Source organism: Taudactylus pleione, unplaced genomic scaffold, assembly GCF_031769625.1.
Source record: "Taudactylus pleione unplaced genomic scaffold, aTauple2 ptg000125l, whole genome shotgun sequence".
Lineage (NCBI taxonomy): Eukaryota > Metazoa > Chordata > Amphibia > Anura > Myobatrachidae > Taudactylus > Taudactylus pleione.
Genome location: NW_028284527.1, coordinates 9929564 through 9948519, shown reverse-complemented (window position 1 = coordinate 9948519; position 18956 = coordinate 9929564). Strand labels below are relative to the sequence as shown.

The 18956-nt window shown below is 41.9% G+C and overlaps 1 protein-coding gene across 1 annotated transcript in view; it reads right to left on the bottom strand.

Annotated features, from left to right (window-relative positions):
* PDE10A (phosphodiesterase 10A) overlaps nt 1-18956 on the bottom strand; it is a 253134-nt gene that overhangs the window by 131763 nt on the left and 102415 nt on the right. Inside the window, exons 4-5 of the mRNA XM_088472542.1 lie at nt 15976-16099; nt 7134-7183 (exon numbers count right to left, since the gene is read on the bottom strand). Coding sequence (XP_088328668.1) covers nt 7134-7183; nt 15976-16099 — 174 coding nt within the window. The remainder of the gene's footprint in view (nt 1-7133; nt 7184-15975; nt 16100-18956) is intronic.

Below are 18956 nucleotides of genomic sequence, written 5' to 3'. Positions count from 1 at the left end.
ACTACTACTGGGGGCACTACAAGGGGGGGGACTACTACTGGGGACACTGCATAGGTGCATAGGGGGGGAACCTCCACTGGGGGGGACTACTACAAGGGGGGACTACTACTAGGGGCACTACAAGAGGGGGGACCACTACTGGGGGCACTATATAAAGGGCAATTCTGGGGGTACTGCATAGGGGGGGCTACAACTGGGGCCACTGTTTAAAGGGCACTGCATAAAGGGTACCACTATTGGGGGCACTGCATGGGGGGACTACTACTGGGGGCACTATATAAGGGGCTTACTACTGGGGGCACAAGGGGCACTGCACGGGGGGGACCACTACTGGGGGCACTATATAAGGAGCACTGCATAGGGAGTACCACTACTGGGGACACTGCATAGGGGGACTACTACTGGTGGCACTATATAAGAGGCTTACTACTGGAGGCACAAGGGGCACTGCACAGGGGGGACCACTACCGAGGGCACTGTAAAAGGGGCACTGCATAGGGGGGCACCAAAAAATATACTCGCTTACCAAAAAATTTGGGCTAGGGCGGTACCCTGTATATTCGTAATCAATTGTGGAAGATCCCAGCCATCCAAACCATGCGATCTTTGAGTGGTTTATATGGGAAAGATTCCTGGACTGCACACCCTGAATCTATATAATGGGAGGTGCTACCTGATGAGACTAATTGCAGGCACAGAAACAGACAAATCTCAGGTGCACAACTCCAAATTATTGATAATATATAAATGCAATAAAATTTTGCAATCAATAGAGGTTTTTAGCATAGTCATGGCCAAGGTTATGGGCCTACCCATCACATCCAGGTAACCTCTTTAGGGTAGGTTCCTAACATACTAGGGTTCAAATCCAGAGCGCAGGACCCCCCCAAACTGGCCCAGCTAAGCTGCCCCAGGGCACCGCCATAGTAAGAAAAGTGCAGTGTAAAGAGATAGCTAAGAGAAGCCACAGCTGCATATAAAGAATGAAAATAAAAAAGTGAAGTACATGTATATTAAACAGTGAAGGGTTAAAATGTGTTATAAAAAGGAAAATGTGTTATAATGCGGTGCCCTAAAACAGATCAAACAAAGCAATCCAGGGGGACCCACGTCCCAAAAATGAACCAAAAGTTGCACTACAGTATATAATCTCAGGTGCACAACTCCAAAATTTTATTGCATTTATATATTACCAATAATTTGGAGTTGTGCACCTGAGATTTGTCCGTTTCTGTCTTCGAGTGTTTACCATCAAACAGGCGTCTTAAGAGTCTTACAATCGCGCACAAAACGGTTGCATAATAGTTTTTTCCCTAGTTCTGTGCGTATGTTAAACGGTCGTAATGATCTCTGATTGATTCTTATGTTTTTTATACTATTATATTTATAAAGTAACTGCCATTTGTCTTATTATATGGTAATGTGCCAAGTATTGTTTTTCGTTGACATCACTTGTGTGGTTAATGACAAAGTATTCTATGTTCTATATAATTTTACAGTCAATTTCTTATAACTACCTCACAACTGTCAATATTTTCATCAATACTAGCCAAAAACCAAACTGTCTGGGTAAAATTAGAGGTTTAATTGCAGCACAAAAACATGACAGTATAATAAAGACACATATAAAATACAGGCAGAGACATGTCTGATAGGGTGGTCATTTTAGAAAAGAAGAAGATTTTGTACAACAAGGTGGCTAAGCTCTCATTCAGCTATTCCAGTACACATTGATTGGGTACAAGCCTTGCTACTCTCTCTGTGACCCACTTGTCCAGCACTGCATTAACACCTATCAGTTAAAATTAGATCCAAAACACTGGGATTTTCTTCATTTTCTGATTAGGATTTGGTGGGAGGAACTGTAGGTCCATATCTAGGAGAAATACGGTAACCTTCCTGCCTCAATATGCCTGTAACCCATTTATAGTATTGCTCCTTCCTCTATCCAACCCTTTGTATGTAGTGCCTTTCTTTTGCTTGCCTTTATTTCATTCTTCACATGATCACACCCTTATACAGTATGCAGCCTTGTCCTTATAAACATAATCACAAAAGTATAAGTTATTGCATTTTTTTTAAGACCAGTATTTAGCTTGTAAAATAGCCTGTGTTGCTGTAGTTATTCTGATGGCTACAAATTGTTATAGCCTCTATATAAAGAAAACATCACCTGGATGGGCAGGTGATAAAGAATGTTGACTAAGGTGAAAGACCCATTTTGCAATCAAAAGCACCTTAAAAACAGAGACAATGGGCCTGAATCAGAGAGAGACTTACATTAGTGGCAACGCTGCTGCGTCATTGTATGGATAAACTGTGCAACTGGAGCAAAAGCACCAGGAAGAGTTATGAGTAACAAGATGCCCACTGCCAGCTTCTGTGATCCGATGGCTGTCAGGTTACTTAGGATGCCTGGTAAAATCACGCTGCTTGGGTCAGTGAGTTTTCTGGAACTCTCCCCGTTGTTTCCCCCATGTGAATCATGCTCCCGCTTTTGGGGCACTGCGGAAGACATTGCTGGACCTGATCTGCACATGTGCAGTGTGGCTCCTGCGCATGCGCGGATCATTAAACATCAGAATTATGCAAATCTCTGAATCAGGCCCATTGTCAGAGACAAAATAATTCAAGTACAAATCTCAGACCTAAGCAAAGGTTGTCAGCTTTAGTACATTAGAAGGAGCTTATTTGTTTTATATCATTCAGCATTTTAAATATATTGCATCATATTAAGATATAGAATAGCCCTTAATTGTTACAATGCTCTTTTTTATGGCACATTAATAAATATTGATGAAACAGGGTGTAGTTGAAATGCTGGATGCCGGCACTCAGAATCCCGGTGCCAGCAACCCGACCTCGAGGATCCCGAGGAAAGTACTGGGGTTAGGGTGAGGGTCAGGGGTTAGGCACTACAGGTATGGTTAGGTTTAGCTACTAGGGGGGAGGGGGATGTTAGGTTTAGAATGCAAGGAGGGAGAGTTAGGGTTAGGATACTTGCCAACAGGTGTTGGTATCCTAACCCTGTCGGGATGCTGGCGTCAGGATTCTGACCTCCAAGATCCTGAGCGCTGATATCCCGTACCCAACCCGATGAAACTATGCAATTGGTAAAAAAAAAATAGTCACCTATTTCTGCACAAAAACCAGTCCCATTCTGACAAAGATAAATAGGTGTATACAATGCATACAGTCCTTTAAATAAGGTTATGACAAACTTATTGAAAATTAGAGGACAAACATGCATTTCTATAGTGAGCATTGTGTATTATTTTAGTATATGTTATGTTCAATGACCTACTGTACATAAAAGTGGGAGCAGCCACTCATATGTGGGACTGATATTTATCCTATCAATATAGAAATACCTTATTAATATAGGACGGACCTTACAAATGTTAGACAGGCAGTATCAGAAATGCTAATTATTTCAGCTATCAAAAATAACACTTGTCTGTGTTGGTAGCAATTTTACTTTTATAGCAGTTAAATTGTCAATCACTGAACAATATTTTGTAATACAAATTTTGAAATAAAATTACATTTTTCACACTTTTTAACAAACAAAATGTAAAGTTAAGTTTCCCAACTATACAAACTATAAGATCAGGAGGTAAGTGGTAACCTATGTTTTCAAACACCAACATACAGTAGATCCCATTCGATTGTTAAATATATAATAATGTTTACATGTATGTATTTTGTTTCACAGCAATTAAAAAAAACAAAAAAAAAAAACTTTAATTAAATGTTGGGTATTTATTAACCAGCTTTTTTGATTTTTCTACTAACGCTTTAAATGTTTAAAACACATTTAGGCTTTAAAAAAAAAAAAAAAAAAAAATGTATAGTATGTTCCTCCTGTTCTTTATACTGACTTTTGAAATGGCACTATAATTATATACATCTGGCACTTTGACGTCAATGCTTCATACAAATCTGGGCTGCCCCAGTGGTTCTGCTTAAAGGAATGTGCAAAACAGCCATGATGACAAATGGAGTTTCCTTCACTTCCTCCTACTCGTGTTCTATTAGGATCATTTTTCTCATACTGTATTTAAAAAAGTGCAATTTTTTATAGATAAGCTGACATAAATTCAACAGGGATAAAAACGTATCCGTTTCCACACCAACATAGAAATATTGCATTATAGCACTAATTTTACCATTTTGTGGTGCACAAAAGTATTGTAATTAACATAAAAGGTCTATTCAAGCAATAAATACTGTAAAGGGAGTAATTAAATTGTTGTCGGGCATCCGCAACTCTCGCCTAAAGTGACAGGCAATATTCAGTTATTAGCGCTGCTGGGTATGAGTGCCGCAGGCAGCCAATATTTCTGTTCACAACCTCCTGAGGTGGTGAGCAGACATTTGACAAAAGTTGGGCTTATGGACACCCAAACGTCCGTTTTACGCTTTACGTAGCCAATCCTGGTGCATTTCAGTGTGACATGCATGATAAATAATGGGCGCCCACGTCACTTGCACTCAGCAGCACCAGCAATTGAATAAGACTGTAAAAGACAATGTTATATTTTTTTTTTACACACACTACACTATCAACCTGGCACCCATTGGCCATTGTATTTACACAACCAAGACTGGCTCTGAAAAGTCCAGTACTGGTTGTGAATTTAGGGGGGGGGCCCACGTAATTTTTTTATTTCAATGCTTTAGATGATTTTTACACAGAGATGCATGCACAGATCTCACTGATCTGTGCATGCATCAGTGTCAATCAGACCTGCTCATGCTAATATTGAAATCATCAAGCAGGTCTATTCATTTGGGGATTTTAAGTTCGATTTGGAGTAGGATTTGGTGTTTGATTTGGACATGGGCATGCAAAATCGTACATCAAATCACTGTTTAAAATCAAACCAAATTCGATTTAGAAAAGGCTTCTAAAATCGAATTTTATTAAATTTGGAATTTGATGAGGGATTTCTACATTCGATTTGAGGTGAGCTAAATAGAACATCAAATCAAATATAAAATCTAACTTTGATAAATATAACACTAAGTCTGTAAATTAAGCACAACAGAACTTGGCGTGGAAAAATGCTGTGGTCGCTGAACCATAGCACTTCAAACTAGGGATGAGCAGTCTGGATTCTGTGGAATCCGGACCGCTCTGAACATCGGGGATCTGAGTCCACCCGAGCCCCGCCGACTCGGATCCCACTGCGAGGCCGAACGTCAGCCTCCTGATGTCAGATCCTCGTGAGAGTGCCGGATTCTCATGAGAGTTTGCCTCTACATAAGGCACCAAGACCAGGACTATGCGCCATTCACTTCCACGCTGTGCACTGCTTTGCTTATGTACCGGCTGTGACAGGGACAAGTGGCTGTGCTGGCAAAGTGACTGTATAGGGGGCACACTGCACATATGCTGTGCTATACTCTGCTAATTAAGTGGCTGTGTCCAGAGACTCACAAGTGGCTGTACTGGCAAAGGGACTGTATAGGTGGCAAGCTGCGCTATACTCTGCTGATTAAAGTGTCGAGAGTGACTCACAAGTGGGTGTGTGTACAAAAAAAAAAAAGTTTACACACTTTCAAGAAACTTAAAAGTGCTTTAACAGAAAAAAAAGGAAAAATATTTTGGTGCTGTACCCCACAGTGTATACAGGCACTGTGACTCCTTGAGCCTTAGCCCTCTGTGTATACAAGTACTTTGACTCCTTGAGCCTTATCCCTCTTTGTATACAAGCACCATAACTCCACCGTAACTCCTTGGGCCTTAGCCCTCTGTGTATACAAGCACTGGGACTCCTTGGGCCATAGCCCACTGTGTAGTACTGTGTGTTTCATAGATGTGCTTTAAACTGCGATGTCTGTGCTGCTGCTCTGTCGCTTAGTAACCAGCCAGCTCACTGCATCCTTTGCCCAATACTGGTGAAAACAATATTGTGCGCTGTGAGGTGGTCAAAATTGACTTTAAATGACTGGAAATTAATGTTATTGAAGTTAATAATACTATAGGAACAAAAAAAAGCCCAAATTATGCGATTTTAGGTTTTTTTGTAAATTTTTGTAAAAAAAAATCCAAATCCAGTCACGGCAGGTTTGGCAAATCCAAATCCAAAGCTGGATGACGAATCAGAGCCAAATCCAAATCCAGCAAAAATGGTCCGGCGCACATCCCTACTTCGAACTAATATGCATTTTCGGATGACATGGGACCTGGCGCACTGAGAAGAGGTGTTTCACGTGACTATAGCAATAGTGTATGAGGACACATCTGTAAACAAACTAACAAGTTGTTGTTTTCTTTTAGCTACAATTTTTTCTGATATGCACTATTACATACCGTCCGCATACTTTTTTCAATAGGTTTTATTGTAAATAATAAAATTAAAAATAAAGTTTAGGCAAAAAACAAACTATAAAACCAGATAATGAGACAAACAGAAAGAACAATGTTATTGTGCATAGTTTACGGTTTAGTTATTGTAAGCTTCATGTGTTTTTGGAAAATGGGCCCTAGCCGTTCATTTGCAGTAAATTTTCCATATAATATTGATTTCTAAAAATGTAATAAGTAATAAGAGAAAAAAAAAGTCTTGTTCTATAAAAACTTATAATAGCAGTTTTAGTTAAAGTTTATTCAGTTTTGGTAAAATATGAAAAATAATGCTTTATTCTGTTTTCGAACTATCTGCACATGCTTATTGCAGAGACATACGAAATAAAGAAAAAAAAATAAGGAAAGCAAGTTTAATATAGCGAGGGGCTGATGTTCTGGAAATTTTGACAAAAGAATCAAATTATAATAGATCTGTCATGCAGTGTTTTCAACTTTCAAATGAATCACAAGTATTTAAGTAGGACACTAATGTCACCAAGCTTTTTTTCCCAAGTTCCAAATAATGTAATGCAGTTGTAAAAATTTAATTCTGTTGATCATGGACCAATATCAGTATGGATTCTTGAAAAAATATTAATTTCAAGTCACAAGTTTCAACTGGTAAAAACCAGGACAAAATACAATGGCCCTTAAACTTTTATTGTATTCACAAATATTAAAGTAAAAGCTGACCAAGGAATTTTCTTTGTTTGGCCTATTGTACAAATGTACGATCTACAGCCTACTGCTGTGTGAATATTAGAAAATAAAGACTTACATTATTGCATTCCCCAAGGAAATATAGTGCAAATCCATCAGCTTTCGTAGCTGTTAGGAGGATAAAGAAAAAGAAAGAAAGGAGAGTCAATAAAAAAATTATAATTATTGAGTTAAAAAGCAGACAAGCCAACTATTTACTAGTTAACCATCTAGTAGACATAGTAAGCTGCAAGAAAATTCTATTCTTTGATAAAAATGTATTCTAGAATATTTTATTTATTTAATTTTGAAGGGTCTATCCATCATCGGAAGCCGTATGGCCCCCTATTATGAAGTATTCACCACGCCGCGGGGAATACTTATCACCGGAGCAATTCATAATTACTCCGGTGAGGGGACAGCTACTCTGAAAAGTAGATGTCCCCACAATTAGTAGTGCAGCTACAGAAGTAGCAGCGTTACTTACCTGTCCACAATGCCGGCTTCTGCGCACGCGGGACCTTAGGTCACGCATGCGCAATGCTGCCTGGGAGTCAGTAAGAAGCCAGTGGAGAGATCAGCTCGGATCCCTCTTCGCATCCAAGGGACTTCTTCCCATCGGAAGGAGCGGGGCTACCAGAACAAGCTCCATCTGAAGATGGCGCTTATTCTCACAGGCAAACTCCGAAAACTTTGTTTTCGGAGTATGCTGAAGCTCAGGTGGTCCTTTTCGGACCCCTCATGATGAATGGCCCAGTTTCCACATGGTTAACGGACCATTTGTCATATGATGAATAGGCCCCTAAATGTAATACAAATATCTACCACACAAAAGAAAAAAAATTACACATGCCAACTATTTTACTGAAAGGGAATAAAGAATTCCTCCACACATCCACTTTTGGTAATTTTTATTCAATGCATAGAAGATAAAGCCACACTAGTCCACATTTTCCAAACAAGCATTAGGCATAAGGTAACCAGACCTAAGAATACCAACATCCATTTAGTTGTTTCCAGTAAATTCGCTCTCACCAGTGAAATATATGGATCAATAGTCATTTATTTTTCATGTGACTCATATTTGCCCTTGACACCACAAGGCATATTATCTTTGCAGAAAAGTAGGCATTTACATTAAATCACAGGTTCTCAAACTCGAGCCTGGGCTCATATTACCGATTTGCCACACAGTTCCCTGCAGATCCAAACCCCAGCAAGGTACCTCAGGAGGTGTCTCCTATTAAATCAGCTGGCTAGCACTGGGCAACTTTCCTGCTTCAGACAAATTCCATCCTGTACTACTCTGTCCACAAGCCAGGTCCAGCCTTTATGACAGCACTGCTGTTCCGAATTTGCACTCTGCTATCTGTACAGCTGCTCGAGTGCTGCACTTTCCGGCACATCTACGCAATATCATAATGTCACGTTTTGAGGACTGGACCGGGACAGGGCACTTCAGAGCCTTCTTTTGGCACTTCTTGCATGCACCCATATATTCAGAGCTTGCACAGTGCGAATTGGTATATGGTCAATTATGATTTAGCCCCAAAGGGGCAGATTCAATTAGCAGCGGCTAAAGCTCCAGGTTTAAAGCGAATGGCTATTAACTTTTTAGGCAATTTCCCCAAGAGGTTTACTCATGGCTAATACACATTAAACCATATATTTCAGGTAAAGTGCCAAGAATTTATGGGATACCCCAGGTGGTAAGTCCCAGAGGGTGTACTTCACACTGATTTACAGTTCCCGAGACTGCAAGGAAAAAACAGGATTTTTGTTCTTACCTATTAAATCCTTTTCTCAGTTTCCAAATAGGGTATAGCAAGTGCTGAGAGTGTCTGGGCACTAAAAGGTTTCTGCACGGGCTCCTCCCAGTCTATACCCCACTCCTGCCTCCTGACAGCCAGTTTATACTAACAAAGCTGAAAAGGACAGAGGGAGGAGAAAGTAGAGGCATTCACAACCACACATACACAGGAAGGTCATGGTCAGAAAACCAGCATACTCCAAGAATTTGCCAGGAGCGCCAGCGAGTACGTCCTGTGTCCCCCATGGAAACAGAGAAAAGGATTTATCAGGTAAGCACAAACATCCTGTTTTCACTGGCTTCCTAGGGGGACACTGGAGACAATGGGAATGACCCATAGCTGTCCCTAAGGGATGGAGCACTCCTGTGCTGAAGATAACAGCCTGCGACCAAAAGAAGAATCATGAGAAGCAAAAGGTGTCAATGCGGTAGAATTTAATAAAAGTGTGGGTAGAAGACCAAGTGGCAGCTCTGCAAAAATGTGCCGCAGAGGCAACCCGATGAGCTACCCACAAAGTCCCCAGTGACTAAGTAAAGTGAGCCGTAACCAACTCAGGAACAGGTCGACCACCAGAAATATAGGCGAAAAACAGCCGTAATCCACGGGCAATAGCTTGGTTTGGTGGCCACTTGTGCATGTTGAAAAGAACAAAGCATCAGTGTGACACAAATCCTTAGTTCTGGAAATGTAGATTCAAACAGCGCGAACTACATCCAGAGTATGTAAAGATGGATCCGAAGTGCCCGATTCCCTGCCAAAAGATCTGGCACCACAATTTCCTTATTAATTTGGAAACTTGAGACCACTTTAGATAGGATTTCCAAGCTGGTGACCAGGACTGCACGGTCCTGGTGAAAAACAAGAAAAGAAGACCTATGTGGCAATTCCATGGAGCGGAAGGTAAGCCGCTGGATCCAGGGTACTAGAACCATACTTGAAAATCTTGTAGTTCTGCCTGAAGGCCATCAAGTCCATATCTATTGGTGTTCCCACCATTCCACCAGAAACTGGAAGATCATTCCCCTCAGTTGATATCCTGGCAGCTAAAATAATCTGCCTCCCAGTTGTCCACCCCGGGAATCTAGACCGCCGATATATCTGAAAGATGCTTTTTGGCCCAGGACATAATGCGCACCACTTCCCTTATGGCCTGAGCACTTCTCGCTCTGCCTTGGAGATTTATATAAGCGATCGCCGTTGCATTGTCATTTTGGACCTTGACAGGGTGTACCATAAGAAGGTAACAGGCCCATACCAGATCTAGATAGACAGCTCTGAGTTTGAAAAAATTTATGGAAAAACACGTCTCCCGAGAGGATCAACAACCCTGAAAGGACATGTGAAGGTTTATTGCACCAGTTTCCCAGAGGCTATCATCCGTGCTAAGTATAGTCATCATAAAATTTGGAAAGGATGGCCCTTGTCCAAGTGAGGTCTGACCAACCACCACAGTAGGGACTGTCTTAGGAGACAAACGGATTAACTGTGAGCATATCTGAAAAGGAGAGCTGTTCCATTTGGTCAACAGCTCCTTCTAAAAATACTGGGTGTGAAACTGAGCAAACTCCACAGTGTCAAATGTGGACACTGGTTTGCCAAGAACTTGCATGGAGAAATGGATCAAAACAGTCGACCATTGGTGAAGTAGTTGTACAAGTGATTTAAACCCCCCCAAAAATCTTGTCCTCTGGCAAGAAAACCTGCTGTGACTGAGTGTCCGGAAAAGCTCCCAGGTAAAGCATCTGTTGGGCTAGAGAGGACTTCTTTAAATTTAGAATCCAACCAGAGACTGATATGGTTATGGACAATGCGAGATGGGCCTCCAGTACTGACAGCGTCCTGGCCATGAGAAGAAGGTCATCTAAGTAGGAAAAAACTGACACCTTGTTGTTAAACAGCGGCCATGATGGACATCACTTTCGTGAATATGGGTGCCATTGAGAGACCGAATGTCAAACCCTGGAACAGAAAATGTTCACTTAACACTGCAAAATTGAGAAGGACTAATGACCTTACCAAATTGGGATGTGTAAATAAGCATCCTTGATGTCCAAGGATGCCATGAAATCGCTGGGTTCCAAGGATTGAACAATCGATCTAAAGCTGGGCATCCACTATACAATTTTCTGTCAGATATCTGTCCAATCTGGCTGGTTGGAATGAAAATCTGGTAATGTATGGGAGCAAATGACAGTCGATCATATGGTTTTAAACACTGAAAAAAAGAACAACCATTTTGGCTATTTTACAGTGTTTGTGAGCAAATGGATGATTGTCATTTGCTCCCATACATTACCAGGTTTTCATTCCAACCAGCCAGATTGGACATATAGCTGACAGAAAATTGTATAGTGGATGCCCAGCTTAAGGCAGGGTTTCCCAACCTCGGTCCTCAAGGCACACTAACAGTCCAGGTTTTAGTGATATATATGCTTGAGCACAGATGGTTAAATCAAAATAACAGAGGTACTAATTAAGACACCTGTGTTTAAGTGTGGCAATCCTTAAAACCTGGACTGTTAGTGTGCCTTGAGAACTGTGGTTGGGAACCCCTGATCTAAGGGATTCAATCTTGAATTTGGGAACCTGAAGATGGAGATTGAGGGATTTGATAAAGGCACGATGACTTCTTATGCTAAACAGGGAAAGGGTGGACTCCTGCAGTTACAGCTTTTGCTGGATCTGAGGGAGGACCGGTAACACAAAATAGTCAGGGAAGTGGACCCCAAAAGGCAAGAGCATACCTCCTGGATACAATGTTGCAAACCCACCTTTCCATTGCTGAAAGAAGCCTCTGGTTGCTGAACCTGAGCAGATAAGCACTCACTGTCAAATCCCCTTGAAGGTGCAGAAGGGAATGCAAAGGACAGTCATGCTGTAGGCTTGTCAGCTGGCTTGGGAGCTGGACGATGCCCCGGACCAGCTTCAGGACCTCTAGATATTGATCCATGGGAGGGACCTGGGTGAAAAGAGACTGCATGTCCCTTGAAAGGGGGGGACCAACCCTGGCCTTCCCGGCGTATAAAATAACCAAGAGGAAGGCTTTAGTTTTTGCACAGAGGAAGGCAGAAAAGCAGTCTTGGATCCTGCTGCTGCAATAATCTTATCCAGTTCAAGGCAGAACAAGGCTACACCATTGAATGAAAGACTGCAGTGCCTTTTTAGATTCTGCATCCACCTGCCAATTGTTTAACCACAAAACATAATGGGCAGTGACGGCAGAAGCTGATACCCTAGAAGACAAAATCTCCAAATCAATAGCTGCTTCACCCAAGTACCTGGATGCCAATCAAAGTTTCTCCAAATAAAACAGCTCCGCACATACCATACCACTACAAAGTCCATCATCTAAGGAGTTCACCCAGCGTTCCATGTCCTTGTTGACTCGGTGGTAAAAATAGATTTGAGTAACTCGCCAAGTTTCAGTTACATTAAGCAAGGCAATATTTGGCAGAGGAACAGTAGTAGCCTTGGCCAAACCAGCAATGGGGGTGTCCACCTGGGGTGGAGTTTCCCATCTGGTTCTGTTCAAATGTGGAAGAAGATAAAAGGAGAGCATATGTCTGGAAGTCTGAAATTTGCGGCAAGACTAATCCCAGGCTTCAGACAATAAATCCTTTAGCTGCGCAGAAGAGAGGAAAGTAATTAATTCCTTTTTCTTGCGCTAAAAAAAGGAGGACATCTGTTCAGTGACACCCCTCAGGATCCTAAATTTGAAGGACAGCTTTAACCACTCCAATTCAGGCTTTCACATTAATAGCAGGCTCCTTGGAGGGTGGTTAGGCACTAGTGCTGGGAACAGCTGCAGGAGCTTATCTAGACAGGGATAATCGCTGAGGCAGCTCTCACGTAGCAGTAGATTGGGAATGTGCCCAAGTTGGCTGAGATGGGGATGAACCTGGTGGACTAACCCCCTGTGGCTCTGTAAAATTTGCTTTACAGAGCCCATTGCAGTCTAAAGTCACACTCTGAAGCTTCTTTTGGCAGCGCTTGCATCTATGCCCAGAAGATTTTTCAGAAGCCTTAGTGCTCCCTTTAGAAGACAAGATGAGACAAAATGTATATGAAAACACTGTGAAAAACAACCCACACAAATGTCTAATGGATGTTACACAAAAATCGTGAGAATGCCAGTCACTATAGTGTAACAGTAGTCTGAAAGCAAACACACCCAGGTCACACTGAAAAGATAATACACAGTAAACTATAGCTGCACAGGAGGAGGCTGTGAGGTACAGAAAGGAGGATTTGCCCTTTCCCCAAACCACATAACTGCAGGAGCACCAGTGCCTCTGGAGTAAATGGCTGTTTAGCTTGGGGAGAGAAGACGAAATGAGCTTTTTGGCGGGCAGTAAAGCAGGGAAGTGTGCCAAGAAAAGAAGAGAAGGACCAACAGGAAAGCTCCCTCCCTGGGGCTGATCTACCAGGTGCCTAGCCGTTGAAGAACGGCATCCTATTTGGCTTGATAGTAGCCACAGCCTCTATCCTCGGTAGTCCTGTAAGGGCACGGTAAACAGTGTCGTCACTGGCTCCTATGACTTCCCTGGCAGCCTTCACTGACCTGGGGGGGTATAGCCAACCAAAAGAAGGTAAGATGGCATCCTGCTGAGTAGCAGGACCCCTCTTCCATTAGCCGCACCGCTCCAGCTAACATCTCTGGCTAGGGATCTTTCTTCTGCTGTCCCGCCGGAGTCCCCCAGGTCCTGGCAACTGCCTCCAGCAGCAGCGCTAGGTCCCCTGAGCAGCTCCACGGAGAACAGTGTTTGCGGCTGTATACACAGAAAAGCCACGTACAGCCTGGATCAAAATAGAAAGAAACATTTAAAATAATTAATAATCATCATCATCAAAAAGTGTGCCAACTCTTGAGGCACTAAAAAACAGGCTGTTTCAGAAGTTATGGGATGGGTTATGGAGGAAGATGAACCTGTGCAGGAATATCTTTAACCTTTTAGTGCCCAGACTCTCTCCACACCTGCTGTACCCCATTGTTTCCAGTTTCTCCCATGGGAAGCAAAGAAAGCCACGTTAAGTGCATCCTCTGGGGCTTACTGCGTGGGGTATCGACACAAATTGAATAGCGCAGGGCTGATTAAATCTGCCCCTAATTGTATTTAAATGATTGCTCTGTTGAAGATTTGAGAATGCAACATGTTTTATGTTTAAATGTTAGTGTGCATTGTTTCTATGGAGTCCTGTTTAGTGGAAGTAGGAAGAAGATCAAGATCACATTACTGGTGCCCTTTTGGAGAGTTTCTCAACACATAAAAATGAACAAGACCCTTGTGAAGAGTCTTCTCACTATATAAATCAGCCAGAAATAGGAAGAGGTATTAAAAGGAGAGAAACCAGGCAAACAAAAGTAAGGAAACAATATATAAAGCACATTTGTAACATTTTACACTGCTTTTCCCAGTCATTTTTATATCAAGATAGCACTTTTTTTTTTTTTATAGTACAAAAAAAAAAATACTATTATGGAGACAGATAAGTTCCCAGTTCTGGGATCTGTGTGTTCATTCAGGCTAATCGAGGGATTTTGATGGGGTTTTTCATAATTCTATACAGCAGTGGCCGAAGAAGGTTTAGGTGTATGAACCATTCATCTGTGACAAAAGCGAGGAGCAGTGACTATTAGGGAAGCAGTCACAGAAAAAACTTACACCAAGTTTCAGTACAGTAGCTGCCCATGGTGCTGAAATAGTAAAATGAGAGCCAATCAGAACTAACAATGTGCCCTGTTGCTTAGCAGCAGCCTAGAGAGGGGAGGGAGTCAGGGACTAGAGCAGCATCATGTCTGAGGCAGACAGTGGGGTCTGATTCAGATTTGGGAATAGAGTAAGAAAGAACAAGTAACTGTGCATATTTCTAAAATCATGCAGCACTGCAGGTGGGACAGATTTAAAGTGTGCAGATAAATTTATATTTGGGAGGGGTGTGTCCAAACTGAAATCTAAATTGCAGTGTAAAAATATATATTTCCAGCATTTCTGGACTACATGCAATAGCAGCCAGTATTTACCCCACATGCAAAATAAATGTATGTATTTGCAACCGTTGCATTGCAACATGGTTTGTCCAGGTACACAGTTATTTGCTCTATCTTACTCTATTCCCAAATCTGAATTAGACCCAGAGAGTGAGAGACAGACTCCAATGAACCCATGAAGATGCCCTGATGCAGTCACAGTAGCCAGGATGGAGCCAGGAGAGGCAAAGCTTTCAGGAATTTTATAAATACAAACCACCATCAGAACACCATTGAATGATTTCCATTTGATGGTGGCAAACATCAGACCGTCACCATCAAATGGAAAAAACACTACCATCGGAACACAAACAACGTTGGTTAGTAATTATCGAATTCCAATGACCATCCCTACGCTGAACCTGAAGGTGCCCTCCAGCCAACACTCCTCCACCATGAAGTGCACCCTCTCCAGATGTTCCCGCTCAGCCACACACCCTCGGTGAACAAAAGGCACCTACCATGGCATTCAGCACTGTTCTCGGACAGGGGCACCACGGCGAGGAAGCTCAACAGGAAGCACAGGAACATTGCTCACCGCCATATTCGGCAGCTGGGGAAGGATGCGCATGGAGGCTGAGGAAATATACACAGGTGCTCCAGCCCCGGGGACATGCTGCTGATAATGCTTATGGTAGCTGCAATACAAATCTCTCATTCATGATCCTCCTGCCCTTCCCAGCAGATCCCAGTGACTGCGCCCCAGCCAGCTGCAGGGCAGCAGCAGTGGGGGTTGTGGTGACACTGGTGAGATGCAGGGGGCAGGAGAAGCAGGGGGTTGTGGTGAGATGCAGAGGCCTGTGGTGTGATGCAGGGGGCTGAGGTAAAAAGCAGGAGTGAGAACCAGGGGTCTGCGGTGAGATGCAAAGGGCTGTGGCAAAAGCAGATAGCAGGAGTAAGAAGCAGTAGGCTGTTGTGAGATGCAGGGGACTCTGGTAACATGGCGTAGGTTGTTATGAGATGCAGGGAGCTGTGGCAAGATTAAATTGCTCCTGCGGGGCGCTAATAAATGTTATATTATAATATATATATATATATATATACACAACCACACACATATACATATATACACACACACTTACCGGTTTTGATAATATCACTTAATTCGTAGAGTAGTAGTTTGTTGTCTCCTCCAGCATCTAGCCGCTGTTCCATGTAACTATTTAACTCGTACACTACTCCTTGCATATTTGTATCCTGATACTGCTGAAGAAAAAAAAATGCAATGTTACAACATAGTTAAAAGGGACATTATCAGAATTATATAATGCTTGCATTTTGTAGCTATTTTATGTAGGACTCTGAAGGAGATGGTTCCCAACATAATGTATTGCATAGTTGATAATGACTGGATCAACTCCAACAATCTGGAAGTGGGAACGCAGTTTAGTCTACATTCAAATTTTACCTACAGTGATCCAAGTGCCAGGGACCGAATCAAATAGTTTAACAAAGGCATTGAACAGGATTCCAGTGGATGTACAGTATGGAGGTTGCCTAAACTCAGAACATTGCTCTACATCTAACAATCGTCAAACTATTAGAAAGTAGTTCTACATTAGGGAAATAACCGATTAATATTCTTTCTACAGATGGTGTTTACTATCATTTTACATTTGAGGTCTGTAAACAGATTATCCAGTCAGCATACACTCACCGCATTTCACCAACTGATATATTACATGAATCAGCACTTTACTAACAATATGTAAACCTTACTTATATTTACATACATACATTAGACCCCCTAATCTTTTAAAGTGTTTAAATTGATGAAATAGCCCCAAAAATTATTCTCTTCTATCGCTGCTTTTTGGGCTATTGTTTGTAAAAAGAAAAATATTATCGATCCCCAGGGAAGCGGAGAGATGTGTAGCTCCCAGTCGAAAGTGTTTGGCAGCTGAAGCAGAGACAATTGGATGCAGTTTTCAAACACAACCCATTAATTTCATTAATTTAATCTGTGAAAAGATATATTCTGAACAAAACCGTACTGCAGAGAAGTTGAAAAAACAGAAAATGATATTTGTAAAATTGAGATATGTAGACAGTCATAATGTTGACATTGGCGGTCATGCGACTGATTTCTGGCTCAGACCTCCAATCCTCTGGCATTCATGTGAGTATTTCACCCCTATCCCTAACTCCAATCCCAACTTAACTCTAAGCCTCCCTCTAGTGCAAACCCTAGCCTCCCCCCAGCAGCCTAACCCTAACCTCACCCCACAGCCTAACACTAACCTCACCCCACAGCTGCCCATCCACTTAATGCGGGGGACGATGGCACAATTACGATGCGGTCGTCTCCCGCAGGGTGAACTGCATACGTTTAGATGTTCAGTGTATGCAGATCAATCATCCCCGAACATGGCAACCTAACGGTGGTGGTCAGGTTGACCGTAATGTTCTGGCGATGATTGATGTTAAAAACGATCAGCGGGCGCGCGCATCGCTGGTCATTTTTAACCTTTTGCTGCCTGATTTGCGGGCGATTACCAAGCGATGGAGCGATAACGCTTTACCCTAACCATCCAGTCTGCTTAATGTTGATATTCTGACAATGTTGATATTTCAACATTCTGAGAATACAGACAAACTGCCTGTCAAATAATTCATAACTAATAATTAAAAAAAAAAAGCAATTCTCCTATTTGAATTGCTAAAATTGTAACTGTATTATTAATAGGGACTTATGCATTCCCACAATGGCCATGATATTTAAAATAAATATATAATATTCAAAACAGTGGTTAGAGGAACACAAATAAGAATGTATAAAAACAGTTTTTGTGACTAAGGGTTCCACTTAATACTAATACTTGCTGCAGGCGGCATACTTCATTTAGCATGAAAATTATAGGAATGAATATCCTGCCGGCATTCAACAAGACTCACCTCTCCACCAAAGCCCAGCAATGTCCATCTCCTTGGCGGAGTCCTCTGCTCTTTTGCTGGCAACCTACTGCTGTCAGATAGGCTGCTGAGTAATGGCCGTGTGTGTCATCCATCTGCGCATGTGCATTGTGCTTCCATCCATTGGGGACTTAGCAAAGCCTAGAAGTCTTCACTGAAGCCGGAAAGACTTTTGCTGGGTCACCATTGCTGCCAATGGGAACCGTACTACTATTGTCATCCATAGATGGCGTGAGTAGTACATTCAAAATCAGTGGTAAGCTAAACTTACATCAGTTAAATACAGAACAGAGATCATAACCCCTTTAGAGAGTCACACTAAAGGGCTATGGCTTGTATGTAAATGAAGCAAATAGGTAAATTAATAAGTAAATAATCTTCATATATATCCCAATTGTTACTTCTTATAAGTTTACTTGAAATTGTGAATCTTATGTTACATAGCTAGGGCTATTTGCTTTCTGTTTTAATAGAGCTGCCTGTTAATTATTTTGGCATTACAGAAACACTATTTTGTGGATGTTTTATTTAATTTTTTTTGTATACCAAGGGGCCTATTCATCAATGGGGAGCCGTATAGCCCATGATGATACTTATCACCGGAGCAATTCATCATTTCTTCGGTGCAGGGACAGTTGCTCCGAAAAGCAGCTGTCTCCATGATTAGTAACACTGCCAGAGAAGTAGCTGCATTACTTACCTCCCCCCGTGGCCGGCTACTGCGCATGTGTGACCTGAAGTCACGCATGCACAAAGCTGCCGGAGGGATCCACTCTGATCCCTCTTTACTTCCTCTGAACTCCTTTCCATAATTAGAGTTTCCGCATGTGTAAAAGTCTATATAAGTTATGGTTACTAGGCCCCCAAGTGTTTTATCTAGCACTTTTCACTCATGAACATCTTCATCCACTATGTGATTAATAACCTGAAGTACAGTATTCATACATAACGCTTCTAGGTTTCACTTTGTATTCTTCTCCAACATTAGAAATGAACTAGGGATGAGATGCTGGGATTTTAGACATTTTCTGTGACATCAGTAAAAATGTGGAGGTTGATTCCAGTTTTTAAAAATCACTGTGATGCTCCTTTTTTCTAAGACTTTTTTTTAAAGGGAACTTAAATCATACAAAAAAAATGTTGTATGTAT